At 39.3% G+C, this 24,165-nt stretch overlaps 1 protein-coding gene across 1 annotated transcript; it reads right to left on the minus strand.

The window, feature by feature from the left end:
• Positions 1 to 9,719: 9,719 nt before the first annotated feature.
• On the minus strand, positions 9,720 to 23,954 carry Defb1 (defensin beta 1). The gene is made up of 2 exons (XM_045130652.1): positions 23,822 to 23,954; positions 9,720 to 9,971 (listed from the first exon to the last, which is right to left on the minus strand). The coding sequence occupies exons 1-2, from the start codon at positions 23,880 to 23,882 to the stop codon at positions 9,817 to 9,819; spliced, it is 216 nt and encodes a 71-aa protein (XP_044986587.1). The 5' UTR covers positions 23,883 to 23,954; the 3' UTR covers positions 9,720 to 9,816.
• Positions 23,955 to 24,165: the final 211 nt, after the last annotated feature.

The raw sequence follows: 24,165 nt of genomic DNA on the forward strand, positions 1-24,165 counted from the left end.
TACTCCTACCTCTGCCTTCCGTGTGCTGGGATTAAAGGCATATACCACCACTCCTGACTTCTTTGGAGAGTTCTAACATTTTCTTCAATCAAGTTAAGCCTATTGTCAAAAGCTGAATGCTCTAGGAGACAATTCTATTCAATTTTGTTGACATGATTGTTCGTTCTTTGATGATTTGTTTCTAGTTCAGAAAGTTTTTTGATCAAGTTCTCATTGAATGTTGTGTTTTCATTTTTGGAATGAATTTCTGCTTATTTCTATATGATTTCCTTGGAGGCTTCCACTATAGGAGTAGGCATCCTTTGTAGAGATCTCTCAGTTTTCTGATTTTCATTGGCTTTGCATTGTTGTCTACCCATTTTAGGAAGACTATTTTATTGAGGAGAAAGCCAGTTTTTGTCCTTTGGCCCATGCACCCTTTGACTCAGGTTAACAGGGATCTTGATATTCAGTGGCCAGTTAGGATACCAGAGCAAAAGGCCTAATTCCACAGCTCACAGAGGGCCCAGGGCTGCTCAAGCAAGGAACAATGGGACCTGCCAGGACTAGGAGACTAGGAGAACCAAGAGAACAGGGATCTTGCCTACTTACTTGGTACTCTGCCTTTCAGCACACAGACTGGCTCAGGGAACTGGCACCTGGGAACTGGGAAGAACCAAGAAGGAGGGGTCTAGTGTACTCATTCCAGACCACTATACACTCACTAGCACACTATCACTGCAGGAAACTCAGACTGGGGTGCAGTTCGTGAGGATTTTGTTCTGTTTTTTGCATCTAAATACATCAGTTATATAGGTCTATAGTTAACTTGCTGTATTTCTGTCTGGTTTTGGTATTAGTGTGATGCTAGCTTTATAGACAGAGTTGGAGAGAATTTCCTATTCTCTGATTATGTGAAACATGTTGAGAAAAAGTGGTTTCTGTTCCTCAATGGTTTGGTACAATTCACCTAAGAATACATCAGGCTTTGGATGTTTTATTTTGCAGAGATTTTTAGAATTTTATTTATTTATTTTCAGAGGGGGGGGGGCATAAAGAGAGAATGAGAATGGGCAAACTAGGGCCTCTAGCCACCATAAATGTATTTCAGATACATGCCTCTCCATGTGCATCTGGCTTATGTGGAGCCTGGGGAGTCAAAATTGGGTCCTTCAGCTTCATAAGAAGCAAGTACCTCAGCCTCTAAGCCATCTCTACTGCTCTTGTGGAGGTTTTTAATTATATTTTCAACCTTTATGGATGCAATACATTTGTTTAGGAGATTTACCTGCTCTGGATTTAGTTGTAGCAGGTGGTATATGTCTATAATTCATCTATTTTTTCCAGGTTATCCAATTTTGAGGAGCAGAGGATTTTATATTATGTCCTGATTATACTTCCAATTTCATTGCTATGTGTTGTGACCTCCTTCATTCTTTTCTAATTTTGTTAATTTGAGACTTCTCTTATTTCTCTTGAACAAATAGGCCAGGGATTTATCAATCTAGACTATTTTTTCAAAGAACCAGTTCTCCATTTAATCAACTTTAAATCCTTTTCATAGTGTCCAATTATTAATTTCTGGTCTGATCTTACTTATTTCTTTCTTTGTGGAGCTCTTAGGGTTGGATCTTTCTTGCTTTTCAATACTTTTGGGTGGATGGTTCAGTTATTAATTTGATAACTCTCTGCCTTTGTTATGAAGGCATGTAAATGCTATAGTTTTCCCCTTTGAACAACCTTCATTGTGTCTTATAAGTTTTGGTATGTTGCATTTTTGTTATCATTCGGTTCTGGAAAATTTCTAATTTCCTTTTTAATGTTTTCCTTGATTCATTCATTATTTAATAATATGTCACTCAATCTCTAGGAGCTGGTTTATTTTCTGTTGTTTATCTTGTTTTTAATATTTCTTGATTTAACATATTGTGGTCAGATATGATGCAGGAAGTTACCATCAATTTTCCTGAATTTACAGAGGCATGCTTCATGCCCTAATATATGCTCTATTTTGGAGAAAGTTCCATGGGCTGCTGAGAAGAATGTGCATTTTGTGGAAATGGGATGGAATGCTCTGTATATGTATGTTAGGTCTACTTGGTCTGTGATATTGTTAAGTTGCCTTATTTTCCTGCTGATTTTATGCTTATATGACCTGTCTATTGATGACAATGGTTACTGAAGTCTTCTACTATGATGGTATTGGGATTTATGCTGTTTGTCGCCAAGTAGATTTTGTTTTATAAAAGGTGGTGCGCCTGTGTTTGGTGCTTACAGATATAAGATTGTGATATCCTCTTATTGGATTATTCCTTTGAGTAAAAAGTGGCTTTCTTTGTCTTTCTTAATTACTTTGCATTTTAAGTCTATTTTTTTAGTTATTAATGTAGCTACACCTACTTGTTTCTTATGCTTGGAAAACCATTTTGCATCTTTTTACCCTGATGAGATATCTCTCCTTAATGGTTAGAACATCTTATTGAGGACAATAGATGGAAGAGTCCATTTTTCTGATCTGCTCTGTCACTTGTATCTTTTTTTTAAAGATTTTTTTTTAAATTTTTATTTATTTATTTGAGAGCAACAGACACAGAGAGAAAGACAGATAGAGGGAGAGAGAGAATGTGCGGGCCAGGGCTTCCAGCCTCTGCAAACGAACTCCAGATGCGTGCGCCCCCTTGTGCATCTGGCTAACGTGGAACCTGGGGAACCGAGCCTTGAACGGGGGTCCTTAGGCTTCACAGGCAAGCGCTTAACCGCTAAGCCATCTCTCCAGCCCACTTGTATCTTTTGATAGGAGAGTTAAGAACATTAATATTCAAAGTTATAACTGTGAGGTTAGATTTAATCTCTGCAATGATGGAGGCTTTAAGGGGTTTGGTGCTTTCTTGGGCTTGGTAGGTTTTTGTGTCTGCTCTAGTTTTTTTTATTGTGTTCATCCTCTTGTAGGCCTTTGAGCTTACCTGTTCAAATCTTTTGTGTGGAATATGCTCTAAAATATTCTCTGTAGGTTTGGCTTTGTTTTCATATAATCATAGAGCTGGCTTTTATCATGGAAAATTTTCCTTTCTTCTGTTATGAGGGATAATTTCATTGGGTACAGTAGCCTTGGTTGGAAGTCATAGTTTTTTAGACTTTGAAGAATGCTATTCCAAGCCCTTCTGGATTTCAGGGTTTCCATTGAAAACTTGGTGGTAATTCTGATAGGATTGCCTTTGTATGTAATGAATTGTTTTTCTCTTTCTGCTTTTAGCACTTTCTCTTTGTTTTCATTGTTTAGAGTTTTAACCTTGCTGGGTCTTGAAGAGTTTCTTATTTGGTCCTGTCTATTTGGTGTTCTGTGGACTTTTTGTATCTGGATCGTTCTCTTTATTTTGTGAGAGTGGGAAAATTTCTCTTCAATAATTTTGTTGACTATGCTCTCTATGCCTTTGGCCTGAATTTCTTCAATTTCCAGTATATCCATGATCCAGATTTTTGGTTGTTTTAAGGTATCCTGCAGTTCATTCATATTCTGCTTACATGATTTTTTGAATTTATCAAGGTCTTTGGACTCCCAGTCAGTTTCTTCTGTCTTGTATTCCATATCTGAGGCTCTATCCTTCATGTAATCAACTGTTAGTGAGAGTGTCTAGAGAGACTTTCAAAAGCTCTATTTGATTTTTGTTTTCTGTTGCATTTTTCTGCTTAATATCCATCTGTTTGTTGAGTTACAATTTCAGGTCAAGGTTTGAGTTTCTTGATGCATCTTGGAATTCATTCTTGCATTTGATTATGTCTTAAATTAGCTTAATCAGCTGGTAATTGAAATCTATTTGTTGACTCATCTGTAATTCATTTATCTGTCTTTTGAGATCTCTGGTGACTCTCAGTGAAGTTAAACCTAGTGATAAAAGCTGTGTGTTATAAGATTCTGTTGCATATATTTTGTGCAATTGTTAGTATTTTGATGATTTGCTTTCAGTTCCACGATTGGGTTGGTCAGGGTCTCATTTAATTTATTTCATAAGTTTACTGTGCTTTCATTTTAAGATTTTGTTTCTGTTGTCTTGTCTTCTCTATGTTTTCACTGGAGCCTTCTATTGTGGAACTAGGCAATATTGGTGGAGATCTCTCAGCTTGTTTTATTGTGTTTAGTTATTTTTTTCTATGCATTGTGTTTACCCATCTTGGGGTAACAGTCTTGTTTTCATAAGGAGGAAGCAAAGAGTTGCTCTTGTATGATCTTCAGTGAGTGCATTGTTTTGTGTTTGAACCAAATTAGAATGTGATGGCATTATATTCACAGATGCCCAGGTTGTGGAGATTTCAAGTATGCCAGCAGTTATTGGCTGGTGGCTGATAATGGAACTGAATTGGAGATATGGAATCTCTTCAGCCTGTATCACACCATGCCTTGACTATGGGTCTCAGTATCACTTGACCGTGCTCCCCCACTGTACCTCAGCCTAGCAGGTTGTAGTAGAGGTTACACAAGTACTCTGCTGGTGGGCACTTGCAATATATTTATGTGCTACTCATCTGAGGCAGGAGTGTGGCACCAAGGGGGTACCTGCAGGTGAATGTGGGGAGTGGGAGGAAGACTGGGGTGAGACACAGGGCTCTGCCAACTGGGACTCAGTTATGAGTCCACAAAGGTGGCTTGTATGGGAGTGTTGGTCTGTGGAGGTGACCATGGACTGAGCCAGTATACTGAGACCATGTAGGTGGGTTCTGATCACTGGAGATTGGCTGAGGCTAGAATGATGGCAGGCACCATAAGTCTTGGGGTTGAAGCTTGGGCCCTAGCTCCTGCAATGTGTGTACCTGCTCAGTGTGTCAGTCCCCTATCTGAATGCATGGTGTGTTAAGGAAGGCAGATACCCAACTTCTCTGCCATATCCACTTGACCTTGGCCAGCCCTAGTTAGGGAGGAACCAGCCAGCCCCATCATAAGGGACTAGTAGAGTTCCTGCAGAGTATAGCAATTGGCAGATTCCCAAATGTCCACCCCACGCCCAGCTAATGGATGTCTTCCAAGACCTACTAGTACTGGAGTCCCACAGTTCTTGCCTGATTTCACCCCAGAGCCCTAGAATGGTTACCAGTCTACCATCTTGACAGGAAGTCCCCCTATATGTATTTCAAGCATTATTCTGGGAAAGTTTTTAATGTAAAACTTGATAATATATCTTTTGAAACTTTTGTTTGATGTTTTTGTCATGTGTATATTTGTGTGTTGTGCATATATATATGGATATTTTATGAGTACAGCTACATATTTGTATGGTTATACATAATCCCATATATATGTGGAGGTCAGAGAACAACTTTAAGATGTCTGTGCTCCACCTTCTTTGAGACAAGTTCTCTTGCCACTACAAATGCCAGACTGCAAAAGAATAACAGACTTGCTGGCCCCTGTTTGAAGTCCTTTGGGATGGGATCACATATATATGTTCCACACCACTTTACATCCAACTTTACATGGATCCTGAAGAACTGAACCTTGTGGTTTTGCTTTCAACTTCTCTATTGACTAGTAATCATGAGCACATTTTCCTGAATTTCCTCTCCATTTGTGTGTCTTCTTTTGAGAATGCTCATGTCTTTGGCCCATTTTAAATTTGGTGTCTGTGTTTTCTTCCTACTGAATTGCTGTAGTTATTGTATGTTGGATATTAACCCCTTTTAAATGAATCATATAACAATATTCTCTACTATGCTGGTTTTCTATCCCTTTTGCTCCTTTGTCATGTAGAAACATTTTAGCTTGAAATAATCTCTGTCTATATTTGAACCCTCAACTTCTTGCCTTTTCTTCCCTGGGAGGTGTGGCGAGGTCAGGTGCTGTAAGTCCCTCTCTTTCTATATTTGATATTACTGTTTAAGGTTGTATGCAAGAAATCATCACCAAGACCTCTGTGATACAGCTTTTTTTCCCCAGTAGTTTTTGAGTTTTGAATTCATTTAACTATTTAACCCATTTTGGAAAGATTTTGTATGTGATATAAATAAAGGGCTGAGATTCTGAAAATCAAATCCAGAATCTCACCCCATGGAGAGGCTAAAGTAAAATGTAACTTGAATCCCCAGACTCACAGTGTCTATTATTAAAATTACAGCACCAGTGGGGAAGAAATAGACTCCAGAAAGGTCAAGGTCAGGTGTGCACAAGCACCCCAATGAAGCTGTGACACTGAGCTGCTAACTTCTGAAGAACTTCCTGTCAGGTGAAGCAATTCCACCATCTGATTACATCAACTCTGCATTTCCTCGGGAAATGGTGATTGTGCCTAAATCAAATGCCATGTAGAACACCTCTGGGTTCCCCTGTCAATTTTGCTTCTAGTTGTGTCATCAGATGAGAGTTAATGCAAGACCCTTAAGGAGAGGCACGACATGTGACCCTTGAGGCGGCTCACTGCCTTCAAATGATCCACTTTAATTTTTTAAATTTATACAAACATAAATTTGAGAAATCTATGTCACAATAGTTGTTAGATGAATAGAACTGTGAACAAAGTTCAATCTGACCAAATGTACCAATTAACATGTGCCTATTTAGATAGAGATCCTGTATTTAATGTAACTCGGGGACTTAAAAGAGTCTCTAACTGAATGTTTAGTTGGTTGGATGAAACACGTAGCTAAAAAGTGCAGACTGGAATGATCCAATCTTCCCTTACTTACTATGGAGATAGGTATCCCCATACTTAGAGTCATTGAGAGTGTGTTTGTCACTCTAATGTGCCACACTTCTTTACTTACCATACTTATCCTCACTAGGATGTTTAGAGGACAGTACTTTTAATATTACTGTGAGGAAAAGTTTCTGTGAAGGCAGCATAAGTATCCTTAACAACATATCATTTTTGCAGGTCAGAACTTCTTACTTGAACTATAAAAAGAAATGTGAAAGTCATTAGAGTCAAAATAGAATTAATTATGCTGATCCTACCAAAAGAAACAAACATTAACATTAACAAGGTTTGGAAGTTATGAAGAGATGATTCTTGTTTTGTTCTGTTTCAAATCTCATTTAGATTAAATGCTACTCTACAGTAAGCCTATTAATTGCCAAGAGTATTAAACAGGTCATTCTCTTGTAGCCCCTGGGAAATATACATGACTCATCACAGTAAAGATTTAATTCTACCAGAAATTGGGAAATGTTATATAATAGCATTGGGTGTATATACTGCATTTGCCAGAGACTAGTGAATTCAAGTTGAAGTTTTCTTCACTCATGGAGCTCTGGAATACATTCTGGCATCATTTCTGCTCACATAATTACAAAGTGAAGATAGAGTTCTTAGTCAAAAAGATAGGTAGTAATTTTCACTAGACCCTGTGCAACCATCTGACATAAAGGATACTACAGGGCTGGAGGAATGGGTGAACAGTTAAGGCACTTTCCTGCAAAGCCAAAGGACCCAGGTTCAATTCCTCCAGGGCCCATGTAAACCAGATGCAAAAGTGGCCCATGCATCTGGAGTTCTTTGGCAGTGACTAGAAGCCCTGGCATGCCCATTTTCTATGTCTCTCTCTCTCTCTCTCCCTCTGTCGCAAGTAAATAAAAAAAGACTACTACAATCCTACATAGAAGGGATCTCTGCCCAGTAGTGGTATGTTAAATGTTGGCCTGTTGATACTCACTTTATTAACCATTGTGACAGAGAACTATTGTTTCAAAATGTTTAATGCAATCCTAATTTTTGTTTGTTAAAAAAAAAAAAAAGCTCCTCTCTGAGAATGCCTACAGGATATTATGATGTGTGCTTCCTTTAAGAAGCTCCACTATTTTCATTGCAATAATCTGCTATGATAGTTATTTCCAATAAATTTCAATAGTCGAGACCTGGTTCACCAGTTAAAGGTGCTTGCTTGCAAAACCTGCTTGTCTGAGTTCAATTCTCTAGCACCCATGTAAAGCCAGATGCAAAAACTGGTACACATGTCTGGTGTTTGTTTTCAGAGTGAAAAAACCCAGGCATGTCTCTCACCTCACATGCATGCAAACATATTTTAATATTCTTTGGACTTTTGCTGACTATATTTTAAAATATTGTTTGACATATGTCTGAACAGATAATTTCTATGTCAAATGAACAAAAGTGGTACTTGAACCATAAGACAGAGAGATGGTTTCCCAACCATTTAGCAGATGGAAACCATTGTATGTTCCCAAACTTCTGTGAATGAAAGGAAGGTCATGTCTTCCTGGGGAGCGACCCTGTACAGTATTGAAAGCTTACACTGCTAATCTTTCTCCATTGACCATGGCTCAACCCATTACCATGTGTTTTGATCTGCCCGTCGTGAGTGATCTGGCTGTTATCTGACATACCAGTCCAATAAGCTAGGCAAGCACAGAACAGCCCATCATCAATCAGAGGAAGGGATTTATATGTGCTCAGATTTGAGCAGGCCCCAAAGGCACAAGCTAGTTTCAGAAAGAGGTGACCCAAATGACATGGGATTCCTTCTTAGAGTATAATGATCTGGTTTGTCTTGTAGGTTTTAAGGTTAGGAAAGACTCTTGGTCCTTGTAATTCAAACTTCTGTACCCAGGTAACCAAAATGCCTATGTCCAGTTAATATCTTCCCCAGGATCAGTATGTTCTTCTCTCAATTCTTCTCAACAGAAGTGAGCATTGCACAGAAGTATATTATTTGGGCCCAGGGAACAAATGTTTTTATCCTGGGTTAATATCATTTATGCCTAGGATTGATAGGTGTGGAGGGTGAAGCTGTGATTGCAGACTAAGGTGATAAAGGTATCGTGTGTGTTACCAGGTACAGTGTAGCAGTTATCTTTTCATTCCTGGAACAAAACACCTGACCAGCAGAAGCTTTATGATTAAAGGAAACAGTGTATTACTGGCTTATAGTGTTGGGAAAAGTTTCATCATGGCAAGGGAAGCTCACTAGGAGCAGAGCAGAGAGCTGAGTACCAAATCTCATCAGTGAAGTATAAGTACAGAGAATGATCTGCATGCTCTCAAGTGTGACTGGGCTATAACATTCCAAGGGCTATTCCTGGAGACAGACACCACCCAAGAAGTCTCTGCTTCCCCAAAGTCTCCATAAACTGGGAGTTAAGCATGAAGCTTGGGACAACCTTTTACATTCAAACATCTATAAGCTGGAAGATATATATTTTGGGAAAGTGAATATAACCTGTTTTCCTCCACTCATGGGTTTCTGCAGGCATAAGTGAGGAAGGCCAGAAACACAGATGTGTCTCAGCCCCTAGAATGCTTTGTGCTTACACAAATTCAGCTAAATAGAAAATGCTGATGTACAAACCCAGATACTATTCCTGGAGCAGGAGACTTTGGAGGAATGATTTATGGTGATATGTGGGTTTCTAAATCTAAGTTCAACCCACCACTGCTTTAACCCCAGTAGAAAGAGGTAGCAGGCCTGGGTCTGCTGATAGGCATGTTCACTGAGCTGGATGCAAAAACCACAGAAGGGGTGGCATCCTCTACCAGACCTCAAGAAACCTAACAACTATGCCCACTGGCCTTACCAGGAATTCACTGCCCCTTGTGGCCTGTCTGAATCAATCACATATGGTTTGATGACAAAATCAAGGACACTGGCATCTCATCTTGTGGCCATCAGTACTATGGGTAAGCAGGCTTTGTAAGCTGTCCTGTCTGTTATTCCAAACCCAGTAACCTAGCCTTACAGTTTTTCCTAACTTTTTAAAATTTTTAAAATTTCCTAACTTTTTAAAATTGACACATAACTCATTTTGATCTGAAGAAGTATGTCTTCAGAAAACCTTCCCTTTATTAAAACAATGGCTGTGCATCTTTCGCATGGCTTCCTTGTTCTTGATGCCATTCAGGGTTGTGCCATACAGCAGTTGGCTCTCCCCTTATAGCAGGTGCCTTCATGTTTGGAGTACATGGGGCAGTTGGAATAGAGACAGAATCCTTTATTCTTGATGCATTTGTAATGATCTGTTCTGTGTCCAAGAACTGTGAGAAGGCCAGACCCTGCATGGAAAGAATAGATATTCTTCAGATTCTTGGCTGTACCCCAAAGACACAAGAACATTTGTTGAACGCAGGACAGACAACTTTGCAGAGAATATGATAAAATTTTCTCTTCCAGGCATTTGCATGTAATGGATCTTTGGGGCACATGAACTCATGCTTGTGTAGACTCACGTGTCAAGCATGAGCAGTAGGATTCTGAGCATAATTTTTATTTTTTGTGCTGAGAGAATTTCAAGTGAGCAAGTAGATCAAGATTTTTAACCTCATAAATTTGCTGCTCCTTCTTATCCCCCAATCTCAATGTCCTCTATTTCCAAAATGTTATAGGGGGCACCATGCTATGAACTCATCCTGAACTGTCCAGTCTCCACACCTTTAGTTAGAATGATCCCTCCAATATAAGTCCCACCTTCCCACCTTCTGTACCTCCATTCCACTGAAGCCTATAATCCTTAATGTTAGGCTAAAATTATGGCTATTATGTGAAGATTTCAAATGTTTATGGAACTTAAATTTATCCTGCCTTCCACTGATCATCACAAAATATAATCACTAGGTACTCAAGATTAGCCTTTGACAGTCTCCAGTAGGGAGCAAAACTGATGTGTGGCTATGAAGACATTATTTTGTCAGAATACATTGGTGAGTGTTATAGGTTGGCTTATATCCCCTGAAAATTCCTGTATAGGAAACTTAACACTTCAGTATCTCAGTGTGTGATTGTGCTTGGACACAGGGCCTTTAGAGTTAATTAAGGTAAGTGAAGTCATTAGGCTGGCTGGCTGTAATCTGGTTTGACTGGTGTCTTTACAAGGCCAAAGGGATTGCGCAGAAAGCAGTTGAATGATAACAAAGGGAGAAAGTACACCCTCAAATCTAAAATAAATGTTAGCAGCAGCATATCTAGTCCCATCTCAACCTTGGACTGCTAGCCTCCAGAATGGAGATGAAGTAAATTTCCGTTACTGAAGGCTCCTAGGCTGCGACATTTGCTTATGTCAGCTTGAGCAGATGCACACAAAGGGCATCCCCACCCCAGGAGACTGTGAAGCCTAAGGTCATGCGTTTGCATGCTAAAAAGATGAAATTACTCTCTGAGGAACTTCCATCCAGAAGCCCTTTTCTGTTTTTTTTTTTTGGGGGGGGGGAATCATAATCAATATTTCAAAATATAACCCAATTTGAATAATTTAAAAGTTTGAAATTCTTGTTTTCCATTTTAGGTATTTTGTCAGTACCTAATTTCTGAATCTTTTCCCCAATTCTGTTCATTCTCCAAAAGAAACATTCAAGTTATGAACATTTGACACATGGTTTATAAATGAAGTGCTTTAGATGTATTCCGTCAGCCAAGACCAAGAGGCACTTCACTGCTATTATTTTGTTCACTGTGTCCAGTATGGTATCCTCAAGCTAGTGCATTTGTTCGCATTTTAAACACTCTAAAACTTCACCATACACATTGCAAGTACTCAACAGCCACACTTGCCTTGTGTTTCCTATAGAAACTTTTCCTCACCAGAAATAGGTTTCAGTGGACTATGACCATGGAAATTGAAGTGAATGGACAGGAAATCTATTTTAATTATCCCATCCCATACTTGGAGAAGCATCTTGGGACAAGGTCACCCAGTTGATTACACAAGGCACAGATTTCTAACTGCAGCTCACATTACTTCTCTCCATCAAACTGATTCCTACCCTTGCTGCCAGTGATTGCTGTAAGTGTCATGACCAGGTGTGTCCACTTCCAGTTTTTGCCTCCTGTAATGGAAAGCTGTCAGGGCTACAGAGATATATGGAGGATGCTTAGAATACCCCTGCATGATGACACTGTGCTTCCAAATGATTATCAAGACAATCTAAAAATTTCAAAGTCGTTAGAAACCATGAATGTCTAAGATCACATTTCCATAAATATTGTACACACACATACTTATATATGAATGAGCACATTTGTGTGTCTCTATGTGTATGTGTGTGTGTAATTATTTTTCTGTTTCTGGGTCAGTAAAGGAGGCTCAAATAGAGGCATGATGGACCTCAGAGCTTAACTCTATACCTCTCTTTGATTCTTTCTTATAGGAAGAGAGATCTTTGGTGTAGGTACCATGTGAACTGAAGTACCTTGGTGTTGTAGCCAGTAAAATTGAGGCAGAATAGTAATGGAAGTCTCCTGGGTTGCATCTCAATTCTAACTCTACCTCTCCACACTGTAGGTTGGCTAATTTACGTATTTCTCAGGTACCAATTTCTGAGATGATGAATGAGATTGTTGTGTGACCCAGTAGCTGTGAGCCAGGATAGAGGCCTTTGTGAGCAGGGCCGAGGGGGGTTGTGTGTCACTCAGTGCCTTTGTCTCACCTTCTTAGCACAGATTTCTTTGGGCTGAATGTTTGCTACACTCCCAGGACCCCAGGAACACTTGCAGGGCCAACATTCACCATGCAGAGAACCATGAATGCAAGGGGTCATCCAACCAAGTGTCCACAGATTCACTGGGTAGGAGCAGCTCCTACAGCGGCTGCACTGCTTGACCTGCAGGTGAACCACTAGCAGTGGCAATCGTGCTATATGAGTGTGCACCCTGGCAAAAAAAAAAAAGGCAGGGTGGGGCTGAGCCTGAAAACAGCTCTTTCTGGTATAACCTGTCTTGGATGTAACAAAGAATGACTCAATGCCTCCTGCCCCTTAAACCAGAACAACTGCAAAGCTACAACTGGGCAAAAATAGAAGCATATCCACCCTCCATTTCCACAGGAAGAACTAAATACTGGCTGATAGTCTAAAAAATTAATTTACTTTGTAAATTTTTGTACAAATATGCTAAGCATATACACCTCATTTTTATGGCTTTGTCTTGCTCTGTGTTGGTTTTATTGTGTTTTTTCCTCAATATTATGTCTCATACCCTCATATCATGCTTTTTTCTTTTCTTTTCTGCTGCTTGTTTCTTTGTCTTTTCTCATTTCCCTTCTTTGTATTGCTTATTAACATTTCCACCTTTACCAATCTCTAATTCTTAGTTTATCAGTTAGGTATCCAAGCTCCTTTCTTTGCTATCCTCATTTGGGGTATAGTGGTTGTTTTCATTTGTACCAGGGGGAGGCTTAGTTAAGATAGGTTAAGATAAGTGTACTTTCTTGCACTGCCACAGCCAATGCCAGATTCATGTGCCACGTTTTGAGGTCTGGCTACATATGGGTACTGAGGAATTGAACCCTGGTCAGCAGACTTTGCATGCAAGTGCCTTTAACTGCTGAGCCACTTTACGTGCCCAATATTGGGTTTTTGAATTGTTATAGTAACTTCAGTCTGCCCTCTCTCCTCTGGATAGTCCTGGGGATTGAGTGCAGACAAGACTGGTCACTAAGAAGACCCACATCTAAAAATAGGAAAGGCACCTAACCCAAGAGATGCATACATTACATGGTAGAAACAGAAGAAATATGAAAAAAATATAAATGCAATATGACTACCTCAAAATTTCATACCTCTTTAATAACTGAATCTAAGAACATTGAAATGGTTAAAATGCCAGACAAAAAATTCAAAGTTATAGAGTTATAGTTTCTAAGTGTTCAGTGTTCTCAAAGAGGTTTAAATAAACAAAGAAATAAAGAGATTGATTTAAGACTTAGGTGAGAATTTCAGCAAATTGGAGGAGAAATTCAAAATAAAGATTGATTTTAGAAAAGGTAAAACTTGGAAATAAAAAATATGTCAAATAGAAAACAGTATAAATCATCACCTAAAGACTAGATTGATGAGGGAAAGATTATTATCATTTATGCTATGCTTGAAAGAGTGAAGACAGGCATGTGGGATTGAAGCCAGACTTGAACGACTAAAGATAGGCTTGTGGGATGAAGCCAGGTTTGTGACAGTAAAGTCAGGCTTGAAGGATTGAAGCCAGGCTTGAAGGATTGACACCATTCTTGAAGGATTATTACTTTCAAATAATAATAGTCATAAGAAAAGCAATCATGACCACAACCAAACAATAAAAAGGTCAAATTTAAAAATCTTTAGTGTAGAAGAATATGAGATACTAGCTGAATACACAGAAAAACCTTAAAATTATAATATAAATTTCCTCAAAATAGAGAAAGATATAAACACTTCGATCCACAGACACACATGACCAGAAAAAAGTTTCTTCTTGTCAGTATAGTTTAACTGATGAGAGTATAGAGAAAGGAATATTGAAAGCAGCAGAGTGAAGAACACATTATCTTCAAAACAACTAAGAACACCCCCCAAAGATTATCATAATTCTCACAACTGGACAATAATTAACCCCAGATACAAATGTTATTAATTTTACATTTAAAAAAATTAACACAGGCTAGGGGGCATGAGAGGTTGCTCAGTGGTTAAGGTTCTTGCCTGCAAGCCCTAGGTTTGCCTAGGTTCAATTCCCCAGTGCACACAAAAAGTCAGATAGATGCACAAAGGGCACAAGCATCTCGAGTTCATTTGCAGGAACTGGAGGCCCTGGTGTACCCATTCTCTCTCGCTTCTTTCTCTCTTTCTCTGCTTGCAAATAAATAATTAATTTAAAAAGAAAACACAGGCTTAAAGATTGGATTAAAAACAAAACTCAGCTCTTTGCTGTCTCTAAACTCACACATCAATGGCCAAGACACAGATGGAATATGAAAAGACGGTATTCCAAATATATGTAATCTAAAAGTAATCAGAAGTAACTATATGATATCTGACAAAGTAGAAATATCTATTATATATAGTATAAATTTCAAATATAAATTAGTCATAGAGATGAAGAAGGTTGCTATAACATAATAAAGAGAGTAATCCATCAAGAAGATATTATGATTATACATACATCTATCAAATGTTGGTGGAACCAATCTCATAAAACAAATATTAATGTGCATAAAGAGATAGCTATTTCAAGATACAGTAGTACTAGGTGACTTCAATACTCTATTATCATCAATAGACATTATAGACAAAAATTAACAGAGAAATTTCAGAGCTAAACTCCCGCATAGATCAAATACACATAATAGATACATATAGCCTATTCCATCCAGCAACTGTAGAATACATATTCATCTCAGTAGTCAGTGAAACTGTCTTCAAGGCATATAACATTCTAGGCTGCAAAAGCTGAAATAATTTATTGCTTCTTATCAGATAATAATAAAATAAAATTATAAATTAATAGCAAAGGAAAACAGAAAACAAACATGTTGGTATTATATAAGTTTTTGAAAATTATAGGAGGGCCAAAGATTGTAAGAGCCTCAGTGTGGTTAGGAATAGCTAAAGGCACTGTGTCCCCTCCCCAACCCAGAGAGTGGCTGAGGCCTCTTGGTCCCCAAAATGAATATCAGCAACACCACTGAAGAAGACCCTCAGCAGAATTAGGGCAAGGTTAATCAGGATTAAGAGTACAACCTTATCTTTTAAAATAAAAAATTCATAAATAAAAACTTAAAGAATATTAAAAAAAAAACATGACCTCAAGTTTTCTCTCAACAAAAGCCATGATCCTCCTTATTTTCATATGCTGCCAGAAATTTATGCACTTCAAGGTGGCCTTGAGTGATAAGGGAATGGCTTAGGACTAGCTTTCCTGGGGTGATGGGTAAATCATAAATATCTATGCAAAAGGTTACTACTGGGCCAGCTACTCTGTAGGTCCAAATAACTTGATGACACATGTAATTCATAACATGTATACCCCTGGTACAAACCCTTTGAAACTTGGCTTCATTGAAATTTGGGGAGTGGGAAGTGTTTCCATTGCCAGTGTAAGCAACATTCACTGTAATCTTTGCAAGACAGGTGTTAAGCATTGATGTGAGCAGCAGAAGCATTGGTCTGCACATTTTCAAATTAGTGACATGGAGAAGCTCTTAGTTAATTTTCAGAGCAGGATATGGCTGTGAATGGCTCTGAAATGACTTATCCTTCATGTTACAAAATTATTCTATATTGCTAGTTAGTCCATGCCCACTATAGAGAAAATATTTTATTGATTTTGTCACATATTTCATCCAATAATCCTAAAGGTAAAACCTGTGAGAGACTTTAATGTCTCTTTGTCATTAGTAAGCTACATGTAGTTCATAATCCAGCATTCACTAAAGAGGAAGTGGGTTCAAAAAGAAGTGTGTGTGTGTAGATATACTTGTGATAACAGAAGGGGTCCCACTCTTTTGCTACAGAAGGATTACTATAGCAGTTCCTGTCCTTGAAACTAAGCAACACTTTAAGAGGTATCCAGAAAGACCTTCTGCTAAACAGGTAGAGGGAGGGAAAAACAATATGCTGAGAATATGAAGAGGAGCTGAGAAAGACAGAGATAGGCAAGGTTCACAGGAAAGATGGCAGGCAACAGAAGACTGGAAAAAGTGATCACTATCAGGAAGGGAGAAAAGGGAGAGGCCTTTGACTTGAAAGACACAAGAGTAACTTGGAGAAAGCCTTAGCATATGAGAATAGGATGAGAATATTTACTGTCATCACTCTTGGTTTGGGAATTATTATTATTTTTTGGACAGATGATAGCAAAAACAGAGGAAAACAAAAATCCATTAATACAATAAGAAATAGATAGCTTATTGTCTATCATGAGACAAGCCACCTCTACTACTTCTGCCAGGGTACAGGAGACATCACAGAGGAAGTGACAATTTCAAAGTAAGTGTGGCTCTCACTGTTATCCATACAACCTGCTCCAGGGAGATGGGGATAGATGCTAAGGACAACCAAAGCTCATCAAAGCAGAAATCCAGATATTACAGAGAGCACAACATTGAAGTAGACTTATAACTAACCCTGCAAACCTCAGAGGACATTGCAGAAGAGGAGGCAAAAGGATTGTGAGAGCCACAGGGTGGAAAGGAATATACTGAGGCATTGTTCCCCCACTCCTACAGAGACTGATGATGCGTTCATAACTCCTTGGTCAATACCAGCAATACTACAGAGGAAGACCCTCAGTAGAATGGGGGAGGGAAGAAGGAATATAAGAGGATAACATGAGGGAAATGAGACCAACATTTAATTGTTCATATAGTAAAGTTCATAATTAATTTTAAAAAACTTTATTTTCACTGATATGTGCATTGAAATATATCAATTCTATCTTTCTACCCTGCCTCATATGTATCACAACAATTCACACAAGCATGTTCAATTTATATGCCACATAAAAATAAAAGTAAAGAAAAAAATTGATCTCAAATAAGCTAATGATTAATTTCAGGTCTTCGAAGAGCCAAACCCAAGATTAGTAGAAGGGAATAAATGGCAGAGCTGAAATTAGTGACATAGAAACCAAGAAAACAACACAAATGACCAGTACACAAAGAATTGATTCTTTGAAAAAATAAACAAGATAGAAAAATCCTTAGCCAAAGTAATGACAAGCAGCATTTAATAAGTAGGAGTTCATACAATTCAAAAACTTCTTCACCACAAAGGAATAAGCAGTGTGAAGAGATTGTTTTCACAATCACAGTACATCTTTGTACCTCTTCATCTGACAGGACTTATCTCAAAAATATAACACCAAATTAAGCATCAAAAAATAAATACAAAATAAGCAAATAACTCCAGTAAATAAATGGACAAATGGACTGATCAGATTCTTCTAAAATGAAGTACAAAAGGCCAGTAAGTACATGAAAGAGTGTGAAGCTTCTTTAGCAATCAGGTAGATAAAAATCAAAGCCACATCAAACTTCTATGTTACCCTTTATTAGAGTAGCTATCCTTGAGGAAGGGGGAAAAGTGGTGAGGAGATAAATAATGAGAAACTAATATAAATTGCTGGCAGGAATGTGAATTAGTATAACCCCCATGAAATCAGTAGTGAAGTTCCACACTAAACTGAGAAGAGAAATGCCATGTGACCCATCTATAGGAGTCCTGGATATATACCCAAAGTGATGTATACAAATCAGCACACCACAGAGACACCTGCACACGACACACACACCTACACAGCCACTTTACTGCAGCACAAATCGAGTAACTAAGATATGGAATCATCATAGATGTCCTTCATAGATTAATGAATAAGGAAGAAATGGTAACACATGGCTTTTTACTTATCCATAAAGAAAACATGAAATAATGACATTTTCAGGAAAATGGATGGAATTGGTGATTGTCATGTTAGGAGAAATAAATCAAACTCAGTAAGTTAAGTATCTCAGATATTCTCTCATGTGTGGTATTTGGGGATTAAAGAAAAAGGGAGGATAGGCAGAGAAAGGTGGAACCCCACGGCTCACTGAACATCCAGTCTAGTCTATTTAGCAAGTTCCAGGCCACTAAGAGACTCTGTCTCAACAAAGCTGGATGGTGTCTGAGGAGCAACACATGAGGCTATACTCTGGCCTCCACACACATGCGCATACTTGTACACACTCACATATACACATGAGCACACGGAAGTGAAATGGGACTATGAGGAATACTACAGGGGAAAAGGAGGAGCTGAAATAAGAATGGAAAATAGCAAATATATAATTAAAGTACACTATATACATGAAAATGTCCTAATGAAATCTATTGCATTTTGCAGTTAGTACACACTAATTTTTAAAAAGCATCAACTAATTATTCTCATTAGGTTCAATAATCTCATTACTTAAGAACATAGAAGAATTCTCTCTCTGCCTCTCTCTCTCTTTCTCTAATAAATAAATAAAATATTTTAAAAAGAACACAGAAGAAATAGGTATGAACTTAGTGTTAGGGTATTTTAGTTACATTCTGTATTTTAGAACTGATCTATTTTATGACCTTTGGCAAACCACTATACCTGTCTGAGTTCCAGATTCTCAGATTTACAACTGAGAAGACTTGGTTGTCCGAGCTCTCCCAATTTTCATGTCTTGAGACTGGACATTTTCCCTTTCATGGTCCATTAATACTTTTATAGTTCTACTTATTCCTCCAAGGAACATATTGCTTCCCTTTAATTTGCAAGTAGGAAAACTGAGGCTCAGAGAGATTGAATAAGTTGTCCATTATCCTATCACAGCCAAACCATATTCAGTGTTCATCTGTGTTTCTGCCACATCCATTTTTAGGAAGATAGATTGACTTCTTTGAATAACTTTTGCAGTCTTCAAATGGCACAAAGTAGGTCAATTAAAGCAACTTAAAGTATCTACACAAAAATGCCATAAAGAGATATGGCATGCTTTACATTTTGCTTAGTTTGGAAAGTTGTGGAAACAGTACATAGATTTAAACTAGGAGAATAGAGTATCCTCTCTTTTACTCTAGTCCTTTTCCCTCCTGTATTAGTTACTTTTCCTATTGCTGTGACAAAAATACCTGACAGAAAACAACTTAAGGAAGGAAGGGTTTATTTTGGCTAATAGCTCAAGATTAGAGTCTCTCATCATGGTGGGAAGGCAATGACTGGCAGAAGGAGCTTGAAGCAGCTGGTCACATTCAATCCACAGTGATGAAGAAGAGAGAGAGAGAGAGAGAGAGAGAGAGAGAGAGAGAGAGAGAGAGAGAGGAATGCTGATGCTTAGCCAGCTCTCTCATTTTTATTCAGTCCAAGACCCTAGTCCATGGAATGGAGCCACCTAGAATTAGGATAGGATCTTCCATCTCAATTAACCTAATCTAGAGAATATCTCAGGAATTACTTCTTAATTGTTTCCATGGTGATTACAAATCCTGTAAAGCTGAGGACCAGAGATTAGCCATCACACTTCCTCAAGCAAGAACATTAGTAGTGAGGGCTTTGTTTATATTATTCATCATTCTACTGCAGCTAGATCTGTAGGTATCTGCGGTGAGTGGACATTGGCCATACTGTCATCTGTCACAGTTCAGCAGGTAGGATGGTTCATCTTTATTATCAAGTAGACTACATTTAGAGCCATCTAAGAGATTGATGAGGCATGCCTCTGGGTATTTCTGTGAAAGTACTTCCAGAGGACTAATGGAGAGCTGAAGACTTACCCTGAACGTGGGTGACACCATCCTATGGGCTTAGAGCCTGGGTTGAATCAGAAGAGAGAGGAGCAAGCCAGCTGAGTGCCAGAATTCTCCTTTCCTTGTTTCCCTTCCCCATCTTTTCCTCCAGCATTCCTGGACACCAGACACCTCTGGAACTATGAGCTAGAAATTTCCTTCTTCCTTTCAAGTCATTCTATCAAACATTTTAGCACAAAAACATGAAAAGTAAATAAATCAGAGTGCATCCAGGTATCTGGAGGTAGATACCAGGGATGCTCCTGGACATTGTATAACACATAGAGCATCCCAGTGGCAGAGAACCACCCTGAACACACCTCAGAATCAGAGCAAACACCCATGAAACTATTTACTTATGTCTTTTGGGATGAGTTTGTCTGTTTACATAAATAAGAGTCTCATCGGAATGTATGTGAAGTAAAGAATTGGGAACTGTGGGCTCCATCTTTCAAGTGTTAATATGCATCTAAGTCTTTTGGAAGCTTTGAGAAAAATACAATGCCTTTCCACCACACCTGAGTTTCTTTTAGTCCATATCAGGTATGGTCATTTGGATGGGTAGCCCTTTGAGATGGCCCTGGAATTCATTACCTGACTATTATTGAGATGTAATATGTAGCTGGTAACATATTCAGGGGGCATGGAAAAGCTAAAACACATTTGAATTTTTGTCATCACTCTCTCTGAACCATCATTAAAAATACTCTACTGAGCAGGCCCTAGCACAGTCCCTGTATAGCAGAGGTGCTAGGCAATTCAGAGTGCACGGAGTACGCAGGGAAAGGAAGACAGAGGCTGTGGAGATGTAAATACAGGCATCAGTGGCTGGGATTAATTTTCTGCTCTACAAGGTTGATGGCCTGGAGATAGGTGCCGGTGTGGGAGACATGGCTTTGGTGATAGAATTTCTGGTGATTGGTCTTCCCCACTTGTGGTCACCCCTCATTGCCCTGAAATCAGCACCCAGACAAGCCAGTCTCTGTCTTTGAACTCTCATACATGCTGTGTTTGTCACCTTTCCTCTTTCCTATCACATTCCTTTCCCTCAGCAGGCAGGCAGCTCACAGCCCAATGTCCAGTGGGCTGAGGAAATGAGAGAAGGAGTGATGCAGCTGCAAGGATGTTGGGGAGCAGTCTCTGACTGGAGGAGCAGCCCTTAACCAGCCGAAGCCATTGAGGCCGGATGTGAATGTTACCACTACTCTGTATTTTCAGGATAGGACAAAAAGGTAAATTTTATGTCATATCTCAATTATTAAATGTTAAGAAGGAATCAATGTTTTTCTTTCTTTTCTTTTTTCCCCTCTTTTTTCTGTTTTATTTTTCAAGGTACAGTCTCACTGTAGCCCAGGCTGACCTAGAATTCACTATGTAGTCTCAGGGTGGCCTTGAACTCATGACAATCCTCCTACCTCTGCCTTCTGAGTGCTGGGGTTAAAGGTGTGCACCACCACACCCGGCTCCTAATATTTTTAAATACCTAACCTACAAAATGACTTCCATTGCTTTTATCTCATGCTCCTCAGAAAAGTCGTTCTTAATGCCTCAAAATAGCTAAGCCTCTTCTTATAAGCTCTCTTGGCAGCTAAGCTCAACAGCTTCTAGAATGAAAGGCCTGGAGTGTGCCCACCTGCATCTTTTCCCCTGTCAGGATAACATCTACTTGGATATGGAATTGGCTTACTAACTATTTGCCCAATCAGCCCAAGAGAGTCCTTAAGCTCCCTTGATTTCCAAATGTCTCAGCTGAATGACCTTGATATATTGACCTCAGTCTGTATTCACAGACTATTTGTTTTCAGTGTTAGTGGGGAATCTTTCTTAATCTGACATGAAGGAAAACTGCTTAACTAGAAGGTCTAGTTTTGAATTCCTGATGTGGGGTCCTGTGAGTCTTGTTTCCTCATGTTTGAAATGCCCAAGTTGGGTGAGGCAAGGTCTATGGATTCCACTGGAAAGGGAGGACATGGAACCTGGCTAGTACAACCTTCCAGAAATAGCATACGATACCCCACACATTAAACTCTGAGTTTGGCAGGCTGGGTAGACCTGGTAGCAGTGTGGATGGAACAAAACAATTGGAGTCACAATGACAATACCAACAAGTGCATGATGTAATGGACACATTAACTAGCTTGATTTAACCATGTCACAGTATGTGAATATACTAAAACATTATTTTGTATGCCACAAAAGCACACATTTTTACCTGAAATCTGTTCCTTAATCTAAAAAAAAAGCAAAACATTAAATCTCAAAACCCATGCCTACAAAGCAAAGAAGGGTACAGGTAAAACCCCATGCCGTTTGATTCTGGGCACATAGTAAGAGCCCACAAGTCTAGTGCAGGAAACACTTGAGGGAACAGGGACTTGTTCTCCCTCCCCGTCCAGAACATAGAGGTGAGACACATGCTAAGGGATGATATTTATACCACACATGCCCTCACTGTTGTCCTACAAGAAAGTAGTGGCTCTCTAGTGGCCCTCGGGACTCCAGGGTGCTCTGAGCAGCTGAAGGTCAGCCATGATGTAGGTTGGGTTCTGCTCTGTGCCCTTTCAGAAGGTTGACTGAAGTATTACTGAGTTGCAAATTGTGTAGACAATGTTTTGTGTCCTTAAAGAGCAGAGCAGATTAGCCTCACCCAGAAGTTTCTGAGCAGTTCTGGTATGTTTGCCACCAGAAGTTAGCTCCAGTCCTATAATGAAGGATGAGGAAGTTCAGCAGGGCCTGCTGTCCCTTGGCAGACTGGTTTATCTCTAGGGTTTGAATGAACCGCTTAGGATCATATTTAGTAGACAAAAGTAAGAATTCTTCTTACTGTGAAATCTGCCTTTAAATTTCCTTGAACTTTGACCACAGGAAGGAAGTTTCTTCAGTGAAAACACACACACACACACACACACACACACAGAGAGAGAGAGAGAGAGAGAGAGAGAGAGGAATGAAATCCTCTTATGCCTTAAAAAATGTATTTCTCTACCTCTCTCATAAGCCACAACTTCACCATGAAAACGATATTTTTAAAACGCTATGGGATCCAGGTTTCAAACAAGGATTTGAGGCATAATCATATCCAACTAGATACCTCTAAGGAATAGCATGACAGCCTGGAGGAAAAATAAAGCAATTTTCCAGCTAAAATTCCTCCTCTAGAACCCCTCTTGATGTGAATAAGGAAACTAAGATTCAGAAACATGTAACATAAATTTACCTTTAAAGACACAGATATGGAAAAAAAAGTGTCCTTCACCAGTGTTTCAGAGTCTCACTTTCTCCTAAAATAGGGACAAGTTGCTTTGTGCCAGAAAAGCTTGTGTCCTGTAGACTGAAACCCCATTTGTTCACTGGGGAGACCCCCTTCATCCACAGATATGACTTCAAGGGTATGATAATATCTCTGATAATTTTCTAACTGCCTGCATACCTAGTATGCTGAAGAACATGTAACTGGTGGAGCTGGCCTGGCAGGAGAGGCAGTGGCACCTTGCCTACAGCAGAATACTCAGGTAAGCCCCACCTAGAGACCAGGGAGAGGCTGGTGTCTCTCCAGATCAAAATCTGGCCTCACAGTGTTCAGGAGCTATCCTGCACAAGAATCAGACTCCTAAATAGGACAAGTCCTAGATCCTAAGGACAAAGATGGGGCCTTGAAGATGCCTATGACGAGACCTGAGTGTTTGGCAGGCTCATTTTTCTGCTCACCTTGCAGACTTTGATGGCTGCTGATTATAAGTTTCTCTGCCACAGGTTGCCCTTCTCTTGCCAGGCTTACAATCATAAGAGCAGCTGTTCTCTAATCCCCTTATCCTCTGTGTACCCAACCCCAGGTGGGTTCTTCAGAAAGTCCCAAGGCTTACCCACGTTCATCTGGGAGAAGAGGAAACATAATATCACCATCAAACAGCAATAAGTTTTCATCGTGGCCACAGGCTGGATCCAGAGTACAGAGAAGACAAGAGACTGTTGAGCTGCAGAGCTGACAGAAGCAATCCTGACAGACCTGAGTGTACTTGTATTTATAGGGACGCTGGATTGCATAACCTCATAAATCAGCTGAAGGGAGGTGTTGCAATTCCGAGTGAAATTTTAACAACTAGACCTTGTGCCATTTGTCATGAGCTGCCTTCTAGTCCTGTGGGCACATCGCCTTTCCCCAGCAGCAGCTACAGTTTGCTTTCAAGCTGGGAAGTGGGAATAGGCA

The sequence above is a fragment of the Jaculus jaculus genome, chromosome 12 (genome assembly GCF_020740685.1).
Source record: "Jaculus jaculus isolate mJacJac1 chromosome 12, mJacJac1.mat.Y.cur, whole genome shotgun sequence".
In the NCBI taxonomy this organism is placed as follows: domain Eukaryota; kingdom Metazoa; phylum Chordata; class Mammalia; order Rodentia; family Dipodidae; genus Jaculus; species Jaculus jaculus.